Genomic DNA, 24,615 nt, shown 5'->3' with positions numbered 1-24,615 from the left:
CATACGGAACTTCCTGTAGTGAACATACTTGTTTAGGTGTTTCAGGTCTAGTATGGCCCTCCAGTCCCCATTGCGTTTTGGGACTGTAAAAAATATGGAATAGATCCCGGTGCCAATTTCCGGGCTCGGGACAGGTTCTATCGCCTGGATGAGAGTTAAATGGTTTATGGCATCTAAGGTCCTGAGATGTTTCTCCTTTTTTAATGACCTTGGGGACAGTACGAGCCTGTCCCTTGAAATGCTGGTAAATTCTATTTGGTAGCCTGTTGAAACAACTTGTGAGACCCATGCGTCGGTGTAAGAGGGTGCCCACATCTGGTAAAAGTTTTGGAGCCTCCCCCCCACCACTGCCATTGTCCTGGCGTCATTGCCTGGGATTTTTGGAGAACTTGTTCCCTTTGTTGCCGCTGAACTGCTGCTGTCCCTGTTGGGGACGAAAAAACCTACCTCCTCCTCTACTAAAGGAACCTCTATTGTTCCCATTTGCCCTGCGCTGGTCAGGTCTAAAGCACACGAGGGAGTGAAAGGATCTGAAACTAGGAAATGAGGAGGAGGAGTTGCCTTCTTTCCTCTAGGATTTGGGCAGTAACTTTTTCTTATCGTTGGCTGTTACCGCACTTGTATTCCCAGCGATGTATTAAGAGTTTGAAAACGTTATAAAAAATACTGTTCGCACTTTGTTTGGTCCCTTTAGCTGTGAAGACGTCTTCCAACCATTCATAAGCCGTGGTATCCAAAAACCCTTTTAAAGCGATGTTTTTTACAACATTTTCAAACTCTTAATACATCGCTGGGAATACAAAGTGCGGTAACCCCCGTTGTCTTCTACAAGTATTTTCTAAAGTCTTTCCCCAAACAGTTTCCCACCCAGGAAGGGATAGGATAGTGTGAGTGACTTTGTTTTGAATTCATTCTGCCAGGGGCATAGCCAAAGAGCCCGTCTAACTGCAACGTTGGAGGAGAGGGCCCAGGCAGTGAAAGTCATGATGTCGAGGGAAGCGTCTGCCATGAATGTAACCGCTTTTAAAAGTCTATTGAGCCCTTCGGCTATTCTGCAGTTTTCTTCTGTATATAGCTGAGCTATCTTTCTAGCCCATACTATCGAAGCTCTAGCCATAATGGAGGTAGCTGCCAAGGCCTGAATGGCCAGGGCTGAGGAATCATGGACCTTTTTGGACAGTATCTCTGCTTTCCTGTCCATGGGGTCTCTTATATTACCCATTCCGTCTTCGGCAGGCAAGTCTGGGGAGTGGACTGCCATCACTGGGGCATCGATTAATGGTATTTGTAGAAGTTCCATTGCCTGGGGAACCATGCCATATAACTTCTTGATATTAGAAGGGAATTGCCTATTTGCTAGGGGCTTATCAAATTCAGCTTTGACCTGCTTTTCAAAAAATTCCGGGAATGGTATGGCATGGCTGTGCGTCTGGGACCTAGAGAAAAACTTCTTAGTTCCTTTCTTTCTAGTCTTAGGGTTGGGATCTGGTGTTGGTTCAGGGTCCTCATCCAGATCCAATGCAACTAGAGCTTTGCTCAATAAAGTCTGAAATTCCTCTGCAGGGAAAAGCCGGGGCTGCTGTTCTTCCAAAATGACAGGATTTTCCTCGTCAGAATTAAACTCCCCCTCCTCCCTGCTTTCTCCCTCAGAGTCTGCCCCCAAGGAGGCGCAATCCTCCCTGGCTTGATGTGTGATGCCTTGGTAACGGGCCTTCAAGGCTGCCTTAGTGGGCCATCTGTAGTCTGATAGATTGGATTCGGCCATAACCTCTTCCCTAGTTTGGGCCTCGGGCCTACCCTGGGGAGGGGCGTTGCCCATAGCTTTGAGAAGGGGAGAGAGAGTGTCGCTAAAGGCCTGTACCATTTGAGACTGCCTATCTAACATGCCACTAAATAGATCAAAGGCTTCCCCACGAGACAAAGGTAAATTAGGGTCGATTACATTACCCTCAAGCCGTTCTGCTGGGTGAATGGTGGAGGAGCTCGTCCTTGATGAGCCCTCCGGCCTGTGAGCTATGCCAGCTACCTCAGCACGGCACGGCATGTTTTTCGCGCCATTACCAAGCGGCCCATCGGGGTGCGCTTTCTTAGGCGCACTAGGGCCCTCTACGGTCAGCTCCGCAGAATCGCAAGGGCGGCCGTTGGAGTCCTCCCAGCGACCTTGCCCTGTCGAGGCAACGAGGACTCGATCGCTGTACTCTTCGGAGAGGAGTTCTTCGTCCGACTCCCTCCTTTCGCCAGCCATCTTGCTCCCAGGAGCGAAGGGGGGGAAAGGGGGGGAGACAAACTTGGGAGGCGGAGGGTGGAGAGACGGACAGAGAAGGCACACAGGAGGAGAGGACTTTGGCTAGAGAGGAAGTAAGGTAAGGATTGAGAAGGAGAAAGGAGGGGATCTAAAATTCCTAAAGTGCTGGAGCTCAGCGACAAGGCTGCCTCCCTAAAGCAAGGCAGGACGGAAACTGGCTCAGGCGGGTTTCCCGCCCAGGAAGACAGAAAGTTAAAATTTTTAGTCCTGCCTCCCTGGGCACGTGACGGCAAAACCCACTGTCTGCAAGATGCCCGGAGCCCCAGAACAAGAAGTGGTTTGCAACGTTCGGAAAAAAAATTCGTCGCCAAGTACTCACAAAGAATAAAGACATTGGGGGAATGTCATGGGCGTGTACTTATGCAATTCAGGGATCTTTGGAACAGCACTTACATGTTTCAGTAAAAAATAATAACATCTTTGAGATATCTCAGCCTTCCCTCCGCAACCTCCCCCCAATAACAGGCCAAGAAAGTCAAGGATCCCTCAGCAAAACAGTGGGATGTGCATGAAGGTGGCAGGGGTGCATGGCTTGAGAAGAAACTAGATCACTTCCATTATGAGCTGATCTAGGAAAGAAACAAGCACTTATGCAAGGGAAGGCAAGTTCTGCCAATTCTCCCTTCTCGCTGCATATTCCATGGAGATTATTTTCTGTGCATTGTCCAAACTTCCAAAAAAAAAATCACAGAAATTGGATAGAGGACAATTTCCGATCAAGCGTGTATTTAAAAAGTTGCCTACTATTGTCACCCAGCCCAAAAAAGAAAAAAAGGAAATAAAATGCATACTTTCTCAGAAACAAAGAAGTTGTTCAGTATATTAGCAATCAAATGCAATATTTTTTTATTTTAATTGCGCAGAAGATGTAACGTCCCAAGCTTTACCTTCAGATGACTCCCCAATGTCATGTGCAATTCTGCATTCTCGTTTGTTAATCCTTTTGCCTGACTGGATAATTCATATATCAAAAGATCAAACAATTGTACTGCCTGTTAGAACAAAGCCCATTACAAAGAAAACTATATTAATATAAGAAATCCAATACAGATCTTCTGCAGATTACATAGAAAAGAAACACAGCCCGCGGCAGAAGGATGAAATGATGACCATTAGTTTTGATGACTTTTAAAAAGCATTAGACAAATGCAGTGATAATGGTACTTTCCCCACAAGGACAAGCTTCTACAGATGCTTCATTGCTGCTGTGGCTGCTGATAATAGTGCAGTGGAAATGGGACTTCTGCATGGCTAATTTCCCCACCCCATGCCCCTTGGCCACAACCAATCTCCCCACACCATGCCACCAGGGATTTTCAGTTTTTTTAACCAAAAATGAATATCATTACATTGATAAAATGTTATAATAATCTGTGCATTGTTTTCTGCAAATTCCCAGCTTTCACTTTTCAAACAGTAAGTTTGTAAGCCCTTTTGTTACAGAGACTCAGCAATTCCTAACTTGACATTTGCTAGTGTATAATACTGTATCATACCTTTGGTAACACTTTGGAGAAAAATGCCTGCTCTAACTCGGAAAGAGTAATGTGGGGCAGAAACCGTTCTGCCAGGATTCTCAAGACACCTGTGAATGAAAATGATTTCATAAATCCAAGGGGCTTCATTGCTAATGAGTAGCTCCCATTGCAACTTAGAGGTTTTTACCACTAAATGTGATCACAACATATATATTACGCATCTAAACAGAAAATTAAGATACAGATCACTAATGTGCTCTACGCAAAGATCTCTTAAGCATCATGTAGAATAATAATCCAAAGCAAGCTGAAATTCAAACTATAGTATGGCAGTCTTTAGACAAGAACATGTCAAACTCATGGAGGTGGTGCTGCAGAGTAGTCATTGCCCCAAGAACAAATGAACATTATTTGCATTCATGTTATTAATTATTAATTTATTAAAATGTTAATAGTGTACCCTTTTGTTAAACTACTCTAAAGCTTGCCAGCAAACAAAAACTAGAATCAAAATCAGTATAAAGTAGAAACAAACACAAGAAAAATTCAACACTACAAACAAGTTAACCAAAATTAGCAACAACTCAAACAAGTAACAGGTCTCTAGCTCATATTTCCATTTCTACTGGTTGGTTCAAAAGAAAGATAAATGGCAGAGATAGAGTGACTATTTTGATGTTAAACGATACATTAAAGCTTTGCACATATGTGCTCCTGCAGTGTGCAATTATGAGGCATGGCTAGAAAACAATCATATGTAGCAAATTAAAGCCTGTGTAATAACTGCGAACAGTATGCATTGTCAGCCTAGCTAAACTTTATATAACATTTACTTACAAATAGGCTCAGTCCAGTTGTCAGAAATCTGATACATGGAGTACAAATACTAAGGAAAAACACACATACAAGCACCCACAAATAAAAGCTGCATCAGACATACTCCACAAAGTTACCAGACCAAACCACTAGGCAATTACTCTTACACCACTAGGTATGGGTGCAGGGGAATCAGAGCCTTTGCCAAGGTCCACCATCTAATCCATTGAATACTCACAATAAGGACAGCCTAACGAGGCACATGTTCTTGTGTATGCATCCCACAGCCCATTCCTTTCTATGTTTATTCAGAATTAAACCCCACTGAATTCGATGCTTTTTACTTAAGTGTGCAAAAGACTGCAGTTCTAGCTGTCTTGTTTTATGTTTGGCTTTTTCCACACTCCAGCGTGCCCATGGAAATGGGCTTGGGGGTGTTTTGGAACCATCAGTTTTAAATATGTTGTCCCCCTACTTTTTTATGGAATAATGAGACGTGAGAGAAAGGGAGAATATTAACCAAGCATGTTTATGGATTTAAAAAAAAATATTTGGGGGGTTTCCCCTGTACGTTTTTTTTTAAATTTTGCTTTGAGCAGGATAGAACGACACACCCAGACTTTTAAATTAACACACACTCTCTTATGATTATACCTTTTAACTGCAATACCTTGCTCCATTTAAAAGACTAATAGATTTAGTAGAGTGCCTTTTTGTGGACTACAGTCCACTTCACAAAAATCTGACCCACAAAACATCTGCCACAATAAATCTCTACATCTTTAAAGGTGGTTTAAGACTGAATTTTTGGTTGCAATCAAGAGGGCTACCTTTACACTATGGAAGCCATCATTTAATCCCCTTTATGCACTTAGAATTGTGGGGAAAGAGAGGAGGGATGAAGATGTAACAGTAACAGCTCTTCTACCCCCACCCACTCTAAATGCACCTTCTACACCGAGTGCCATTCCAACAGTGTAATTTAATGTAATCTTACAGAATAGAGCAACCATGATGATGAAAGGGCTGTAGAACCTTTCCTATGTATTTATCGATAGGCTAAAGAGAAAGCTAAACAGTGTGGAGCTTTTCATTCTAAAGCACTGGTTCCCAACCGGGGGTCCATGGACCCCCAGGGGTCCATGAGAACTAAAATAAGGTCCGCGAAACAAAGTTTTAAACCCATAATAAATTAATATTTTCAATTAAAAGTTCTCTATTATAAAAATATATATTCAAATATTATTCTAAGTTTAATGTTTAGCTAACAGTTATGATTAAAGTTTATTTTCAAATTCTCTGAATTTTTATTTTGAACCTTGGGGTCCCTGCACCGAAAAAAAAAGTCCTAGTAGTCCCTGGTCAAAAAAAGGTTGGGAACCACTGTTCTAAAGAAATGCCTGGAGGGAGGGGGCAGTGATACAGTTATTCCACCAGGCCTTCAACAGAGGGTCGCTGCAGATACCATCATTGTTGGCCTCCCTGTCCCCCCCTTATCTGTATCTGTTTATTATGAGCTAGAGGAAACTTGCCTGCTGGTTGCACTCTGAGCAGGTACTGTATTTTTAGCGCCATCTGATGTTTTAGATTGCTCAGCTTTGTACAGGGTTTTAAAAAATGTCTTTAGATATATTGTGATTTATGTTGATTTTAATGTCGTTACTTGCCCTGAGTCCAGCTTTGGCCGGGAGGGCAGGTTAGAAATAGAAAATAATAAAGAAATAATAGTGCATAAATTTACACAACTGGCAGAAAGCATGGATACAGAAAACCTTTTTCTCCCACGACCCAAGGAAGGTTACGCAATCCAGGACAGACAGCAATAAGTTCTTTCCCACTTAACCAGAAATTAAATTGCCAGTTGCTGGCCACTAGCATAGATGATTTTGGATGGGGACTGGGCAGTTCCATAGAGGAGGGGTCCATCAGTGTTTACTAGTCATGAGGACTAAAGGGGAACCTCCATGTTCAGAGGCAGTAAAACTTCAGAATACCAGTCAAATCAAATCAAACTGACAGTGGCTGGCCACTAGCAGAAATCCATCTGTGTTTACTAGTCATGATGCCTAAAGGGGAACCTCCATGTTCAGAGGCAGTAAAACTTCAGAATACCAGTCAAATCAAATCAAACTGACAGTGGCTGGCCACTAGCAGAGATTCATCAGTGTTTACTAGTCGTGATGCCTAAATGGGAACCTCCATGTTCAGACGCAGTAAAACTTCAAAATACCAATCAAATCAAATTGTCATTGGATGGCCACTAGCAGAAATCTATCAGTGTTTACTAGTCATGATGCCTAAAGGAGAACCTCCATGTTCAGACGCAGTAAAACTTCAAAATACCAATCAAATCAAATTGGCATTGGGTGGCTGCTAGCAGAGATCCATCCGTGTTTAGTAGTCATGATGCCTAAAGGGGAACCTCCATGTTCAGTCGCAGTAAAACTACAAAATACCAATCAAATCAAACTGTCAATGGCTGGCCACTAGCAGAGATTCATCAGTGTTTACTAGTCGTGATGCCTAAATGGGAACCTCCATGTTCAGACGCAGTAAAACTTCAAAATACCAATCAAATCAAATTGTCATTGGATGGCCACTAGCAGAAATCTATCAGTGTTTACTAGTCATGATGCCTAAAGGAGAACCTCCATGTTCAGACGCAGTAAAACTTCAAAATACCAATCAAATCAAATTGGCATTGGGTGGCTGCTAGCAGAGATCCATCCGTGTTTAGTAGTCATGATGCCTAAAGGGGAACCTCCATGTTCAGTCGCAGTAAAACTACAAAATACCAATCAAATCAAACTGTCAATGGCTGGCCACTAGCAGAGATTCATCAGTGTTTACTAGTCGTGATGCCTAAATGGGAACCTCCATGTTCAGACGCAGTAAAACTTCAAAATACCAATCAAATCAAATTGTCATTGGATGGCCACTAGCAGAAATCTATCAGTGTTTACTAGTCATGATGCCTAAAGGAGAACCTCCATGTTCAGACGCAGTAAAACTTCAAAATACCAATCAAATCAAATTGGCATTGGGTGGCTGCTAGCAGAGATCCATCCGTGTTTAGTAGTCATGATGCCTAAAGGGGAACCTCCATGTTCAGTCGCAGTAAAACTACAAAATACCAATCAAATCAAACTGTCAATGGCTGGCCACTAGCAGAGATTCATCAGTGTTTACTAGTCGTGATGCCTAAATGGGAACCTCCATGTTCAGACGCAGTAAAACTTCAAAATACCAATCAAATCAAATTGTCATTGGATGGCCACTAGCAGAAATCTATCAGTGTTTACTAGTCATGATGCCTAAAGGAGAACCTCCATGTTCAGACGCAGTAAAACTTCAAAATACCAATCAAATCAAATTGGCATTGGGTGGCTGCTAGCAGAGATCCATCCGTGTTTAGTAGTCATGATGCCTAAAGGGGAACCTCCATGTTCAGTCGCAGTAAAACTACAAAATACCAATCAAATCAAACTGCCAATGGCTGGCCACTAGCAGAGATCCATCCATGTTTACTAGTCATGATGCCTAAAGGGGAACCTCCATGTTCAGAGGCAGTAAAACTCCTGAACACCAGTGCTGGGAGGCAGGAAAGGCGGGAAGCCCTCTGAAAGGAAAAGGAGGGGGAAACGCGAAGCCCCCCTGGCTGCGACCCTCCCGTCCTTTGCCACTTGCCCCCCTTCACAGATCAGCCTCCCCACCCCCACCCCCACAGACCACCCCCGCCAGCGGAGGCAGCCTCCACGGGAGAGAGAAGGATATCAGGAGCCGGGGCAGGACGGCGGGAAGCTGGCGGCGGCACAGCTCGGAGTCCCAGCCCTCCACCTCCCTCAGCAGCGACGCCGCCCCGGGCTCTGCCTGGGCCATGGCGGAGGCGCCGCCGTCGCCTCAGTCTGCCGCCCTCGAGCCCGAACGGCCCGCCAAGCCCGCGCCGCCTCCCAGCCGCCACCGCGCCTGCGATGACGCGGCCTGGCGCATGCGCCGAGTGCGGAACGAGGCCGGCTGCGACGCTGGGCGGTTGGCAGTGGGGAGGGCGGAAATGTGCGCCGCGCCCTTCGTTCCTCTGCACAGCCGGGGTCTTTTCCGGAGGGATAAACGGAGAATTCCAGCTTCGTTCTCCCCTGAGGTCATAAACCTGGGCCCGGAAGGTTCAGGGGAGGGGGCTTCCCGTGAGTGAATGCCTGTCTTGCAAAGGTTTGGGTTGTCTTTAGAGAGCAAACCGGGGACGGGACGTCGAGAGCAAGAGGTGCTTTCACACATGCGGGATAATGCGCTCTCAATCTACTTGCGATGCACTTTGCAGCTGGATTTTATTTACTGCATGAAACGGCAACCAGCCATTTCACACATGCCAAATAACGCACTTTCGATCCACTTTGAAGCTGGCTTTTACTGTGTGAAAGGGCAAAATTCACTTGCAAACGATCGTTAAAGTGCATTGAAAGTGGATTGAAAGTGCAATATTCGGCACGTGTGAAAGTGCCCTCACTTGCAAACAATCGTTAAAGTGCACTGAACGTGCATTATTCAGTATGCATGAAAGGCTGTTTATGCATAGGAGGTTTTGCCTTGGATTTGCCGCTCTCTAGATGCACATTTCCCCCCATCTGAATTCTCAAAACTCTGCACGGGGGCTTATTTTTATTTTTTTGAGCTTTGAGAATCTGGATGGGGAAAATGGGCATCTAGAGCCCAGTCAATCCAAGGCAAAACCTCCCATACATAAATGGCCAAAGTGTCCCAAGTCACAGAAAAAAGAGTCATCATAGTAGAAAATTGCTTGCCTCCCCTACTTCCCCCCCTTCTGGTCCCTCGCTCTATTAAGTTTCCTCTATCTGAGGTCCTTAAGGGGGGGGGGGAGTTAAAAACCTAACACTGGCAGGCAAAACCTACGATCCTCTTTGCAGTCCTGAATATCTTGCCCTTTGAACATTCCATTACCTGTTGTGTTTGGCCAGGGCACTGGGAGAGGAAGGCTTGTAAACAGACACAAAGCACCACCTTCACCCACATGAGAACTTCTAATGGTGGCCTTGGGTTGCCAGGAAAAGCACATGTGCATTTGTAAAGTGCAGCAAGGCTTGAGATGCAAGTTCAAGTGCGCGTCGCAATCAGTCTGTTCAGAAATTCAACGTGAGAGCTTTCAAGACTAGGTTGCACACAACGCAGGAGATGGGATGGGAAGGGCATTCAATTTGGGCATAGATGCAGGGTGCAGAGCTTGGGCACTAAAAAGGGTGTCTGGCAAGAAAGGGAGAGGCTGCTGGCTCCTGATTCTGGAGCAAGTAGCATCCCGTTTCACCCTGGTGTTTTGTTTTCTCCCCCAGAGCCCTTGAGAAGGAGGTAAAAACTGAGAATAGCTATGTGTTTTGTTTTCTGCCCTCCACCACCACAGAGAATAGCTGTGATAGCTAGATAGAAATTCCTCTGAGGCACTATACCTCTGAGTAACAGGTGCTGGGAGACAAAGGATGTGTATATTGGGGGGGGGGTTACCAGTTGCCTCTGTGTGCTGCTTGTGGGAGATTTAAAAGAACTGTCTTGCTGGATTAGCAGGCCCCTTGGGCTGATCTAGAGCAGATCTGGTAACCCTACTTCTAAGGCATGACCCCACTGCAGTATCTCTTAGATGTTAAGGACTCTGGCCTTATACTTTCATGGCAGTCAGAGTTTTCCAAGGCTGCCATTTATTTCAAGAACAAAATTTATTTAAGGCATTTTATCAGGACCAACCAAGTTGACACAAAACGTTGTGCAAGTTTTTGAGTTGACATATAAAAACCATCTCTTCTTCTTACAATCAGATCGTGCAAGCATCCACTGTGAAATGCATGCAGACAAAAAGTTTTATTGCTGCTGTTAGGTTAGCACACATCCTCTGGGACGTATTTGTTCCATGGAGTTCATGCTTAACCAGACAAATGCTGGACAGTTCAGCCCTTTTTCATTCCATCACTGAAACAAAGCAAGGAGGATACCAAAACTACATTACAGTATAATTAGTGGTATCTTATTCCTGCAACTTACCCTTTCTTGTTATTGCTTTTTTGCTACCCCAGAAGCTCATTGTTAAACTGAAGCTAGAATTGATTTCAGTTGTTACAGTCCTCTAGTGCTCCCTTCACAAAACATATGTACTTAAATCAAGCCATTAAGTGTTTTACTGCTGTTACTGTTTGTTGATTTTTATTATTTCTTTTTTTTAGGAGTGCAAGTACATTTCCATTTAAGAAGCAATCTTAGCAGAGCAAACAGAACATGTAAGTACAGAGAAGATTGAAATAAAGACTGAACCAACAAACTGCTTTTCAGCTCATTCTTCCGGCAGTGTCCTGTAGGTTTGTACTTTGGAGATTCTCTATTTTTGCACGTTTCACAAGAGAATGGCATTTCAGTTCAACTTCTCTATAGAGAACACAGAAGAAAGCAGACTAGAAGCTCTTGAGGATGAAAAACCACAACAAGAATTGGTACAGGAATCTTTAATCCTCCTGGACAAGCAAGAAAGCCTGGCAGAAAAGAGAAATGATATGTCCTCAGAAGAAAATATGTTTAACCAGGAACTTTTATCAGAAATGCCTGCTCAGGTGGCAGATCACAGCTCTTTGAGTAAAAGCCATGACGTAACTTTGCCAGAGAAGTATTCTTGTCCTGCAGCGGCCAAGGCACATAACGTCCCTAAAGATGTCGGCAAAATCTTGGGAAGTAAAGTTGTAGAGAAACTACCAGGCCTGTATCATATAAATATTTCTGTGGTGAAGGCAGAACTCCCGAATTACACCCATGGTGACAACATACTGACTAAAAGCATTTCTTCTCACTCAGACCTAATCACTGGTGTCTACGAAGGAGGTCTGAAAATATGGGAATGCACATTTGATCTCATGGACTATTTTTCAGAAGCTAAAGTTCAGTTTGCACATAAGGTAGTTTTGGACTTGGGCTGTGGAGCCGGACTGCTGGGAATCACTGCGTTGAAAGGAAATGCTGAAAGAGTTCACTTTCAGGACTATAACGGTGTGGTGATTGAAGAAATAACTCTACCTAACATACTGGTAAACTGCATTTGTCCGAGTGGTGATTCTGAAGGAATTACCGGTCCTTCTCTAGTGCAGCTCCAGGAAACAGACTTCAACCAAGATTTAATTTCTAAGTGCAAATTCTTTTCTGGGGAATGGTCAGGTTTTAGTAAGCTTTTACTGAATAGCGTTACGCCCTTCGCAAAATATGATCTCATAATCACGTCAGAAACTGTTTACAATCCTGATTACTATGAAGCTTTGCATGATACACTTTCGAAATTACTGAAAGCAAATGGCTGTGTCTATGTGGCTGGCAAAGCACATTATTTTGGGTGTGGAGGTGGGGTCCTGCTCTTTCAAGAGTTCGTCAAAAAGAAAAATGTGTTCAATTCTAGAAGTGTTAAAATTATTGACAAGGGGTTGAAGCGGTTTATTATTGAACTGGTGTTTAAGAATCCCTCCTGATTTGATCTCATCATACAGTGCAATAAAGATTACTTGTTTTCTTGGTGCACATTTCTAGTGGCTCATTCTTGGCTCTTCGTCACCTTCTTCCATGGCTCTTCTTCGGTCTTTGATCTGATTGCTTTTCCTTCTGTAATGCCGGAGTTTTTTGCCCTATATCACCTGTAAATTTGTTGTACCAGCCAGTTGTGGTTTTTTGATATTTTCCATCCAAGTTTGAACATGATTAAATAATTATACCTTGGAGGTGGACAAAGATAATTATGCAACACAAGGATATTTTCTGTGCCACTTTTGATCAGATGTAGGAAGGCCAAGAAACTTTGCTGGTATTGGGGGGGTTGCTTTTGAGCGGGTCAACCCTCTCCTGCAAAGTAGAATGCATTTAAAAAAAACCAAACACTCTGGATATTTCCCCAGATTTGGGAATTGCAGAATTGTACATAATCTCTGCTTTTGTAAATGTCTGGAGAATAATTTTTAGAGTACGGTTAGCACAATGGTGATTTATTTATATCCTGCTTTTCTGCTGCAATTAGAGCCCCCATGGCTGGTTGGTAATTTGTAAACTAATTACCACCTCTATGATCAGATATGCCAAGTTTGCCAATGGTGTTTTTTTAAAACATTAAGCATTTATAATTAACACCTAGCAGAGCAACGAAAAAGAGCATAAAAACAGATAATTAAGCAGCTTAAAACGAATACGTTATTGGTAAAACATGCTATTAACATGGTGGTAAAAACATGGCCCCCAGCAACGTAGGGCCTTCATGTTGGCCAGGCTGAATATATTTCCTTCAGCTATGGTTAGTGGCAGATATAAGAAAGTACCTCGAGAGAAAAGGTTTTGTAGTTGTCATCTTAAAGAACCAGACTGTTCATCATATCCTCTTGCACTGTCCATTTTTCATTCAACAGCATTCACAATTAATTTATCCTCACCTTCAAGTTCCAAAAAATTCAGCAGACAAGAGTATCAAATTGTTATTGATGGATAAATCCCCGGAGGTCACCAAGCATGTCGCTGAATTTCTTGCAATTGTCATAAAGTCAGAGAGAGAGAGAATGATGGTATAGGACAAGAATGATGACCATGGAGATGAATGAGTGTATTTGTTATTAATGGGTCTGGATGGTTTTATTAGCTTGAAATATAAGGATTTCAATGTTAGTTATATACTGATTTTAACCAGTTGTCATTTCATGATGGAACGCGGTTTTTTTCTTTTAAGGTACCTGTACAAATGCATCTCCCCACATGGTTATTATGCCAGTAAAGGTTCATGTATGCATGCGGTAAAAGCGTGGTGTAGTGGTTAAGGTGTCAGGCTAGGACCTGGGAAACCCAGGGTCAAATCCCCGCTCACACAATGGAAGCTTGTTGGGTCACCTTGGGTCTGTCACACACTCATCCCTGACTCTAGCTCGTATTTGGATGGGAGACATCCAAGGAATACCAGAGTCGTGATGCGGGGGCTAGTAATGGCAAACCACCTCCAAAGTCTCTTTGCCTTGAAAACCCCGTGGGGTCGCCGTAAGTCAGCTGGGACTTGACAGTCAGAGCAAAACATCAGCCCCTTAATTAAAAACCTAAGTAAACAGAAACTTTTTGGCCTGGTGTGCAAGAGAGTAATGTAGGCGCCAGGCCAGTCTTGAGGGGGAAGGGCATTCAACGGGTACCACTAGTCTCTATTGCCACCCATCTCACCTCTGAAGGTAGGGGCATAGACCGCTGGGCTTTTGAGGCATGTCTTAGCGTACTTCTTTATGTATACTTTCTGTAATCCACAGGACCTCAAGCACTTCTCTTCGTTGTATCACACTTTTTCCTGTTGATCAGAAAAAGACAATTTTCCTTCCTGCCAGTAGCTGCCAAATTAATTACTGGAAACAATCGGCCTGTGCTGATTTTCTTTTAAGGCAGTTACATCCTTGAGCAAGATGTTTAGTGAAGATACTGGAAAAGCTAGCATAAGAGGATGGACTAAGGTATACAATAATGCCAGGTTTTCAGGATTGGCCAACACTATTTTAAGATGCCTGGTTTTCATGCTGGGCCAGCATTTTATTTTTAGGGGTCTGGGCATTTGGGCATTTGTGACTTTTCCAGCTCGTGGCTGAAACAATTTTCCAGGAAGACAAGAATACTTCAGGCTTTACAGTTACATGAAAGGCATCAAAATAAAACTTTTTAGACTAATTTCAATCCTGGTTTCTATCCTTGTTTTGGAACTGAAAATGCTTAGGTTGCCTGTTGGACATCTAACGTTGGGAGATAGATGTGGCTACTTATTCTCAGTTCTGGGTGGAAGGGCATCTTGATCCGTGGGTATTCTCGTCACGTGCCCAGGGAGGCAGGACCAAATATTTTTTCTACAGCTTCCTGTCTCCCTGGGCGGGAAACCCAGTTTCCGTCCTGCCTTGTATAGGGTGGCAGCGTTTTTCTTGAGCTCCGTCTATAGAGGATTCCTCTCCATTTCTCTCCCTCCCCGACCTTGTTGTTTTCTCCCTCTCTCCTCCTGCCGTTTTAGACGCGTTTGCGTCTACCCGCTTTTACCGATCTTCCTAGCCCCCTCCCTTCCTCACCCCCTCCTCTTTTCTCCCGACTCCACTTCGTCCCTCGGACAAGATGGCGGACGGCAGGAGGGACTCCGATTCGGACCTCCTGTCCGAAGGAGATGCGGATCCGGCCCTCGTTGTTTCAACAGGGCGAAGGCGCAAAGATCATTCTGGCGGCCGAGCCAGCGGCCGCGCGGCGCCCGGCTCCGATGGGGCGGCCGCAGCAAAGAAAGCGCGCTCTGAGGAGCCGCTTCAAAATGGCGCCCAAACGGGAGAAGGGCGCGAACGGCCACAAACCGCGGGCCTGGCCCCGGGAAATTCGGCCTTGGAGGGCACCTCTTTGGATTTCGTTACTGGGGGTAATGTATGTGGCGATGAGCCTGAGGCTCCTGTATCTCGGAGGGAAATGCTAAATTTCTTTAATGGGGTGTTAGACAGACAAGCACAAATGATGAACGCCTTTAGGGATTCCATGGCTCCCTTGTTACATGGCATTGCCCCTTCACAGTCTCACTCTCTTAACCCCCAGGGGAGGGGGGAGCAAGATGATCAGGCTAACTCTCAGTGGCGCACCAAAGCAGCCTTAAAATCACAACCGGTGGTTCAGTCCTACCAGCCTTCTGAAGAATATCTCTCAGGGGCTTCTGACTCAGAAACTAGAGAGGAAGGAGAATTTGACTCCGACGAGGACACTCCTATACTATTGGAAGAACAACATCCTCGCCTGTTTCTAGCAGAGGATTTCCAGACCCTCTTAAATAAGGCCCTTATTGCACTGGACCTCAACGAGGACCCAGATACAGAGTCAGTTCCAAAACCAAAGACTAAAAAGAAGGGAACCAGGGAATTCTTCCCCAGTACCAAGCCCAGGATTTGGGAGATTCCTTTCCCTGAGTTTTTTGAGACTCAGGTCCAAACTGAGTTAGACAAACCCCTTGCCAATAGGCAGTTTTCAGCGAGCATAAAAAAGCTCTACACCATGGTCCCTCAGGCCATGTCGCTATTCCAGCTCCCTCTCATTGATGCCCCTGTGGCAGCACTTCATTCCTCAGATCTCCCCGCAGAGGATGGAATGGGAAGCATTAGAGATCCCATCGATAGGAAAACAGAGATCCTATCAAAAAAGGTGCACGAGGCCTCCACCCTGGCCATTCAGGCCTCGGCCGCTACATCAATTATGGCAAGGGCCTCCATAGTTTGGATCAGAAAGATCATCCAGTTGTATACTGGTGACAACCGTAAACTAACAGAAGGCCTTAATAGGCTTCTCAAAGCATCGGCATTTATGGCTGACGCGTCGTTGGACGCAATGTCCTTTGCTGCCAGGGCCACATCTTCCAATGTCGCCATCAGGCGGGCTCTTTGGATCCGCCCTTGGCAGAATGAATTAAAGAATAAGACTCTGACAATGTCCTATCCCTATACTGGAGGGAAACTTTTTGGCGAAAGACTAGAAAAAATTTTAGTTGAAAATAAGGACAAAAAGAAAGTGCTTCCTAAGTCCTACAAGAGAGATGGGAGATCTTCATCTTCATCCTCTTTTCCCAACTTTAGGTCCTCACACACCCTTGCTCCCTTCAGACCAGACCACAGGAGGGGGGCTTGGGGTAACAGTAACAATTTCAGAGGTTCATCTCGTAGAGGGGGTGGCAAGTTTTTTCGTCCCCCCCAGGGACATCAGCAATTCACCAACACCAAGGGAGACCGGTTTCCAAAAACCCCAAAACAGTGACGCCAACCTCAAAGATATAGGGGGCAGGCTTCTTCTTTTCCAGGATGCGTGGGACAGATCTTACACGGACGCATGGGTAGCTCAGATTGTTCAATCGGGCTACCGCATAGAATTTACCAACATACCCCGAGACAAATTTGTAAACTCCCCAAGGTCAATAAGACCAGAAAAACATCAGAGAACCTTGGAGGCAGTATCTCACCTCCTGCAGATCCAGGCCATCGAACCTGTTCCTCAGATCGAACAGGGAAGTGGGGTATATTCAATTTTCTTTACAGTCCCCAAGAAAAATGGGGACTGGAGAGCTATTTTAGACTTAAAACACCTGAACAGGAGCGTGCGTTACAGAAAATTTCGCATGGAGACGCTACGTTCCATTCTAGAAGCCCTTCAATTGGATCAGTACCTCACTTCCCTGGATCTGAAGGAGGCGTACCTCCACGTCCCCATCCACCTGTCCCATCGCAAATTTCTCCGGTTCTGCTACGACCGGAAGCATTATCAGTTCAAAGCCCTCCCCTTCGGGTTGAACTCCGCTCCCCGCGTCTTCACCAAAATCTTGGTGACGCTGGTAGCCTTGCTTCGCCAGGAGGGGATTGCGGTTTTTCCGTACCTCGACGATCTCCTAATCTGCTCAGGGACCAGAGAGCAAGCACTGGATCACACCTCCAGGGTGATTCAGGTTTTATCTTCACACGGATTCCTGGTGAATTTGGAGAAGAGCCACCTAACCCCCACACAAAGGTTGGAACATCTGGGGGTTATTATAGACACTCACAAGAACTTGGTAATTCTTCCCCAGGACAAGATAGTCAAAATCCAGTCCATGGTCAAGACCACGATAGGCTCCACTCGGGGCAGAATCATGACCCTAGCCAAATTACTAGGGAAGATGGTTTCCTGCATAATTTCGGTACCGTGGGCCAGGTTCCACTCAAGGGGGCTCCAAAACTTACTTCATCCATATCAGGACCTTATCACAAGGAGCAGGGACAAGGTAGTTCCGCTCCCGCTATCCTTCCGACAATCTCTGACTTGGTGGTACAGGAGCAGCAACCTCAACAGGGGATTACACTTCTTAGTAGAAGACCGTATCCAGGTATTTACGGATGCCAGCCTGGAGGGTTGGGGAGCCACCTGTCAATCCCAGATAGCCCAGGGCACCTGGTCCATCAGGGAAAGAAAGATGCACATAAACAGACTAGAGCTGAGAGCAATCCTCTTGGCTTTAACTCACTTCCAGATCATACTACGCCACAGACATGTCTTGGTCCGAACGGACAACATCTCGGCCAAGGCATATGTCAACAAACAGGGGGGGTCGAGATCCCCCAGCCTATACAAAGAGGCAAGGGCGATCCTTTCTTGGGCAGAGTCAAACCTATTATCTCTTTCCGCAGAACACATCAGCGGGTCCCTAAATTCGCAGGCCGACTGGCTAAGTCGTCAGATACTGGACGAAGGGGAATGGTCCCTCAACGAGTCCATTTTCAAACAGATTCAGGAGAGGTTCGGCCGACCCAAGGTGGATCTCTTTGCCTCGGCGACCAACCGCCTTCTACCCAGGTTTTTTACCCGGTACTTTCATCGGGAAGCGGAACAAATGGATGCTCTGGTGGCTCCATGGCCTCAGGAGCTCCTGTTCGCCTTTCCTCCCATTCCCATACTACAGAGGGTGGTTCGAAAGATCAGAAGGGAAAGAGCAACGGTCATTCTCATTGCTCCCCTCTGGCCAAGGAGACCTTGGTTCCCCAGCCTGCAAAAAATGTCAATTCAGTCCCCTTGGGAACTTCCAACCAACCCAGACCTCCTACATCAGGGACCTCTGTTCCATCCAGAACCTCAATGGCTGCGCTTAACCGCGTGGAAATTGAGCGGGGATCGCTCCTAGGGATCGGCTACTCCCCAGCTGTAGTAGACACGATGCTAGAAGCTAGGAGACCGTCAACTAGGAGAATATATAATACTTCTTGGAGAGCATTTGTACTCTGGTGCAAGCGTAAATCCATCGATCCCCTTTCCCCAGGGATCCCTAAGATTCTAGTTTTCCTCCATGAGGGTCTGGATATGGGTCTGTCGGCTTCCACCTTGCGCAGACAGGTAGCGGCGTTATCTACAGTTCTAACCGATATAGAGGGTTTTCCCCCTTCTCGACACCCACACATTATAACCTTTTTAAAAGGTGTGACTCAAACCAGACCGCCGGTAGTGCATCGTTTCCCTACCTGGCGCCTCAACGTGGTTCTCTCGGCCCTAACTAGACCACCGTTTGAGCCGATCAAGGAAGTGTCCCTTAGAATGCTGAGACTTAAGACTATTTTCCTTATCGCAGTGACCTCCGCTCGGCGTGTGTCTGAGCTTGGAGCACTCTCCTCCAGAGAGGGTCTCTGCACATTTCACAGGGATAAGGTGGTGTTAAGAACGGACCCCACCTTTGTTCCCAAGGTAAATTCCCTATTCCACAGGTCTCAGGAGATACACTTACCTTCCTTTTGTCCTCATCCGGTTCATCCCAAGGAAAAGGAATGGCATAAGTTAGACCTACGTAGGTTGCTGAAAACTTACCTCAGTCGAACAGCTGACTTTAGAAAATCTGATGCTCTCTTCATCTCCATCACTAATCCCAATAAAGGGGGGAAAATGTCAACCTCTGCCATTAGCACGGCAGTCAAGCAGTGTATTATTGAAGCATATAGGGCCAGCAAAATTCCCCCTCCGGAAGGAATCACTGCACACTCAGTGCGCAGTGCGGCCACTTCAGCAGCTTTCAATAAACAAGCTTCCCTGGAAGAAATTTGTCGGGCGGCCACATGGTCGTCAGTCTCCACCTTCGTTAAACACTATAAAATAGATTCCAGGGCCTCCGCTGACGCCGCATTCGGTAGAAGGGTGTTACAGCAAGTCTTGGACTAGTACTGAATCCCACCCCGGGGCATAGCTCTTGGATATCCCACGGATCAAGATGCCCTTCCACCCAGAACTGAGAACGGAGCCTTGTGTACTCACCGTGACGGCTCCTTCTGTTCTGGGTTGAAGGGCATCTTGCCCACCCTTCTCAGGTCCAAGACCCATTTCTCCTTCATAGAGGGCTTTAAAATTGGAAATTCACAACAGATTGTAATTCCTTCCTGAAACTAACTATGTCCGCCATTTGTCCAGGGACCTTTCCTTAACGTTTCTTTCTTGTTGAAGTTACTGTTCTTTCAAGGAGCTCATTGTTTTTTGCTTAAATGCAATGCTGTTGTTTGCTTGTTGTTGTTCACTTACCTGTCTCATTAGCTCGGCGAGTCCGTAAACTGGGTTTCCCGCCCAGGGAGACAGGAAGCTGTAGAAAAAATATTTGGTCCTGCCTCCCTGGGCACGTGACGAGAATACCCACGGATCAAGATGCCCTTCAACCCAGAACAGAAGGAGCCGTCACGGTGAGTACACAAGGCTCCGTTCTCCTAAATCAGTGTTTTGTCAACCTATCAACCATGGTGGTTACAGGAGAGAGGGGGGAGATTGTAGGCGGTTGTTTTGCACCGTGGTATTTATGGTACTGTATGGCTCTACTTTGTCCCCCATTATATTTAACGTCTACCTGAAACCCTTGGGAGAAATCTCCAGAAATTTGGCTTAAGCATTATCAGTATGCATATGACTTTCTTTTACTTTTTAATCTAATCCAGTGGAGATTCTGACTCAATGTCTAGAAGCACTAATGGGAGGAACTAATTCATTGAAACAGAATCTAGACAAGGTGGCGGCACAGTTGACAGGTAATTTGCAGGGCTGTGAGAGAGGTATCTAATCAATGCTGGATGGGTATTACATTCCCCATTAAGATATCAGGTTTACAACTTAGGCTTGCTGTTAAATAGGTCCCCTATTTCTCATGGCCATACAAGTGGAGCCTTTAGTTCAGACTGCCTTCTGCCAACTTTGGTTGATACGCCAGGCTCCACAAAATCATGGTCTTGCCACAGTGAGCCATCCCTTAGCAATGTCTGCAGCTGGTTGCTATAATGTGATATACATTGTATGTATATCTGTAGGTTCTGCCTTGGGAAAAAAATCTTTGGAAACATCAAGTTTCCCACAGGAAGAGGCAGAACCTACCTGCGTCCTTATCCCATCTTCCCTACAGGATTAGTTCAGTCTGGAACTTTCCTGCCAGCAAACTGGAACGGGCTGAAGAACCCAACACATCTAGTGTGAGTGGCCATGTGCATTTGATTCCCCCAAAACACATCCAGGCATTAACCAAGAACTCATCAGCAGCTGAAAAACCATGGTTTCTTTTATGGGTGCCTGTCTCCCAAGAGTGTGTATATAAAAATGCAAAAGATATGATAATACATATGCATCTGTCCACCCCTTAGGCAGGGTTGTTAACTGGCTGGGGAAAAAATGTCCTGCCCCTTTAATTGAAGCTCAATAGGATGTACCTCCATGCCAAGAAAAAGGTTCAACTGCCCATTTCTACACATTACACCTCAACTAAAGGGACAGGACTTTTTTCTCTCTCTCCAGGCCAGCTGGCAATCCTATCCTCAGGCTAAGGGTTTCAGGTCTGAAAAGCAAAAGATTGCAGAAGTGAAGTCTTAAATGGCAAAAGTACATTCTTTTAATTGTAAACAGCTTTACATTCAGTCTTTTTTATTCAGCAAAACTGAAAATGCACTTGATTGTACTTTGTGAAAGAAGTCCACATTATGCTGAAAAGAAACAGCAGAGGCAATTCACTTCTTGTCATCTGACCAACTAATGTCATAGTCCTTATAGGTTTTCTTCAGTAGTTCCACTGTCACAGCATGGTCAGCTTTTCCATATCCCTGAAAGACAAAAACAAGATCAGCCCACAATAACTCAATAGTTCCCAAGAGAGAGATTACATGCAGCTCCTGGTGGTGCCTGCTCGAAGTAGACCACTGGTGCATATGCTCATATCACATTTCACATTTCTATTAAGGATATCATATATATCATATATAAGCTGGGGACTTCTCCTACTTTTAAAAAACAAGTTTACATCTCTCACTGTTCAAAATCTGACGAAGGCAATTATGCCCCTTCCAACAAATATTGATAAACAAGTGATACACAGGATGAGATCTGGGGATGGGCAGGAAGTCTTTCTGCATCCAGACTCAAAGGGGAAACAATATTTTGATTTTGTAAAAATTATATAAATTGCATATACGTACATGGACAAATGTCTATTTCCTACCTTGTTCCTTCTCCTCTGAAATACTACCAAGGACAATTTTCTAAATTATCATAGATACCCACATTATCTTTCTCAGTGAACAACGCCAGTCATTATGGATAGTCAACACTTACTGTTGAAAGACCAAATACACGGATTTTCTTCTCTTTACTATTATGCTCAATTTTTCCTCCTCCAAGGCACTTGCATGCAAAACCTAGTTTCTCCAACTCAGGATTTACTTTCTCGAATATGTGATCTGCAAAACAAAAATAATTGGTAAGCAGTATTAAGAGTACCTTACAAAAATAAATCGCAATCAAAACTTTTATTTTTTGTAAATTCTATGGAAGTTTAATTATTTCTAGATTCTTTGAAATTTACCATCCACATTAATTACACAAACAACCTTTGCACACTTCTGGTGACAGAACTAAATATGAACTACAGGTCAATCAGTTTGACCTCTGTCCCAGGGAAGATACTGGAGCAGATTTTAAAGAGCTCAATTTGCAAGCATCTGAAGGACAACTTGGTGATCCAGGGAAGTCAGTGCTCTGGGTAGCTAAAAGAATACTCAGGTGTAGACACATGCTGGTGCCCAAGAAGATAAAAAAGGTCCCATAGCTTCCTTTAGGACCTATTGATTCCTTTGAATTTTTATACTAGCAGGGGTCCCATTTCCACTCTGATTTCTCTGCTGAACAACCTCTAAATATCTGCTTTGGAAATCCAGTGCATTACAGAAGAGGCACATGCTCAGTTTGTGTAGGCATGTGGCAGGCCTCACAACGCACCTAAGGGAACATAAAAATGTGACACCTAACACTTTTGCAGTGGCTCATGGAGCGGAAACATTTTCATAGAATCATAGAGTTGGAAGAGACCACCAGGGTCATCTAGCCCAACCCCCTGAAAAATGAAGGAAATTCACAGCATTTTACTCCAGCATGAATGTTTAGGGATAAAGAGTCCACTTTATCCAATGCATGCCAGTGTTCCTCACTTAGCATTTGTCCTGACAAACTGGGCTGCAGTCCCCAAAAGTTTATGCTGGAATCAAAATTTCTTTAAACTGCCAGAAAACTCCAGATCACGACGGGTAGCCACATTAGTCTGTCTGTGGCAGCAGAAAAGGGTAAGAGTCTAGTAGCACCTTAAGGACTAACAAAACCTCTGGCAGGGTATGAGCTTTCCTGAGTCACAGCTCACTTCTTCTTCAGACACCCGAAGCTTCCAGGTTATTTTTGCTGTAGCGTGCTAACACATCCACCCTTCTGGAATTACACTGTGGTAAGCACTTGCATTCATAGAGGAAAAGGAGAGGCTACCCTAGCTCTGCTTGTAAGTGGCAGCACCTATATAAGTGTATAACTTAAGAACATCAGAAAAGCCATGGTGGGCCAGACAGAGGCCCATCAGGTCCAGCAGTCTGTTCACACAGTGGCTCACCAGATGCCTCTAGGAAGCCAACAAACAAGACCACTGCAGCAGCACCTAATGTAATAGGCTTATAAGTAAGACATTTATATATGGTTATACAGTATAAGTGTGCGCCTGCATTTTGTTTTATTTTTGTAAGCCATCTCATGCAGATTCTCTGGGGAGCGGGCATAAAAATTCTCTAATAACGTGTGCATGAACACCATACATAAATTGTGTGGATGCATACACACAGAAAGCATACATGTGCATGCATGTGACATCTGTGTCTCAATGGGTGCACGCACAGGCCATTTATTCTTGGAAGGCTTTGCACTGGATTTGCCACTCTTTAGATACACTTTCCCCCCATCCATATTCTCAAAACTCAACAATAAGCCGCCATGCAGAGTTTTGAGAATTAAGATGGGGGAAAATGTGCATCTATAGAGTGGCAAATCCAATGCAAAACCTTCCATGAATAAATGGCCACATAGAAAGCGCGCATGCGTGATATCTGTGCCTCAACGTAAAGACATGGAGGAATTTAAAAATATATGGTTAAAGGCCGCTGTATATTGGGGTAAATTGGCAAAAACGGATTTTAAAAATACAGTTAACGAATTATAGTACAATGTGATTTTAATTAATGTAAAATAATGTGATTTTTTTCTGTTAGTCACTACACTCCATCGGAAGTCCATGGTGATGGGCACTGTGGTGGGGGGTGGGATTCTGAATTAGAGTGTAATATATATCTTTATATGAATAATAATGTAACAACAGAAACTTACGCTCTATATATGTATGTATTATTTCTTTTTTATTTCATTTCTTTTCTTATGTATTTTTTTCTTTTCTTTTTTCCTTTGGATTTATTATAAAAAACTAATATAAAAATTAAATATATATATATATATATATATATATATATATATATATATATATATATATATATATATATATATATATATATATATATATATATATATATCTGTGTCTCAACGGAGACATTGCACGTGCCTCTATTCACAAGGCCTGTGGGTGCGTGCACACGCAAACCACCCCAAACAATCTACCCCCACCCCCCAGCGTCGCCCTCCCCCCCTCACTGTGGAACTCGGCGGCGGCGGTGCCCCGGACGATATCGCGGTGCTGGCCGGCCTCCTGCTGCACTCGCACGAGGATGTACTTGAAGGTGCCCTCCGCGTCGATCTCCACCTCGGGCACCGCGCTCAGCTGCCCGGCCATCGCCCGGCCTCCTCCCGGGGGGCCGCCGCCCAGGGCCAGAGACCCTCCCCGGCCCCAAAAATGGCCGCGGGGCCGCAGAAGCCTCCCGCAGCCAGGGCCCAGCCGGAGCCCGACGACGCACAGCCTCGGCGCGCTCATTGGCTCCGCTGGGCGGGAAGGGAGTCGCTGATTGGGCCGCGGGGAAGGGAGGGGGCGGGAGGAGGGATTCGAGGCAGAAGGCCGTTGTGGCCCCGCTCGAAACGAGCGCGGCCGTTGGTGCGGGGTGGGGGGAGGGGCTCTGCTGCCTCGGATTTGCCACTCTCTGGTTCCCAACCAGGGGTCCAGGGACCCCCAGGGGTCCGCGAGAACTAAATCCATGA

At 45.0% G+C, this 24,615-nt stretch overlaps 3 protein-coding genes across 3 annotated transcripts in view; 1 reads left to right on the top strand and 2 right to left on the bottom strand.

Moving 5' to 3' along the window:
* FIRRM (FIGNL1 interacting regulator of recombination and mitosis) overlaps positions 1–8,478 on the bottom strand; it is a 48,109-nt gene extending 39,631 nt beyond the window's left edge. Inside the window, exons 1-4 of the mRNA XM_056844442.1 lie at positions 8,374–8,478; positions 4,621–4,660; positions 3,802–3,890; positions 3,193–3,297 (exon numbers count right to left, since the gene is read on the bottom strand). Coding sequence (XP_056700420.1) covers positions 3,193–3,297; positions 3,802–3,890; positions 4,621–4,660; positions 8,374–8,478 — 339 coding nt within the window. The remainder of the gene's footprint in view (positions 1–3,192; positions 3,298–3,801; positions 3,891–4,620; positions 4,661–8,373) is intronic.
* Positions 8,479–10,994: 2,516 nt separating this feature from the next.
* METTL18 (methyltransferase 18, RPL3 N3(tau)-histidine) lies at positions 10,995–12,099 on the top strand. The gene has a single exon (XM_056844444.1). It carries the CDS (start codon positions 10,995–10,997, stop codon positions 12,096–12,098), a length of 1,104 nt encoding a protein of 367 aa, XP_056700422.1. The 3' UTR covers position 12,099.
* Positions 12,100–21,084: 8,985 nt separating this feature from the next.
* Positions 21,085–24,272, bottom strand: LOC130472941 (14 kDa phosphohistidine phosphatase-like). Its single transcript, XM_056844445.1, has 3 exons — positions 24,118–24,272; positions 21,718–21,842; positions 21,085–21,209 (listed from the first exon to the last, which is right to left on the bottom strand). The coding sequence occupies exons 1-3, from the start codon at positions 24,254–24,256 to the stop codon at positions 21,117–21,119; spliced, it is 357 nt and encodes a 118-aa protein (XP_056700423.1). The 5' UTR covers positions 24,257–24,272; the 3' UTR covers positions 21,085–21,116.
* Positions 24,273–24,615: the final 343 nt, after the last annotated feature.

This window comes from Euleptes europaea, chromosome 2 (genome assembly GCF_029931775.1).
Source record: "Euleptes europaea isolate rEulEur1 chromosome 2, rEulEur1.hap1, whole genome shotgun sequence".
NCBI classification, from domain to species: Eukaryota; Metazoa; Chordata; class Lepidosauria; order Squamata; family Sphaerodactylidae; genus Euleptes; species Euleptes europaea.
The sequence above is the reverse complement of the archived record's forward strand: the minus strand, read 5'-3'. Positions and strand labels throughout refer to the sequence as shown.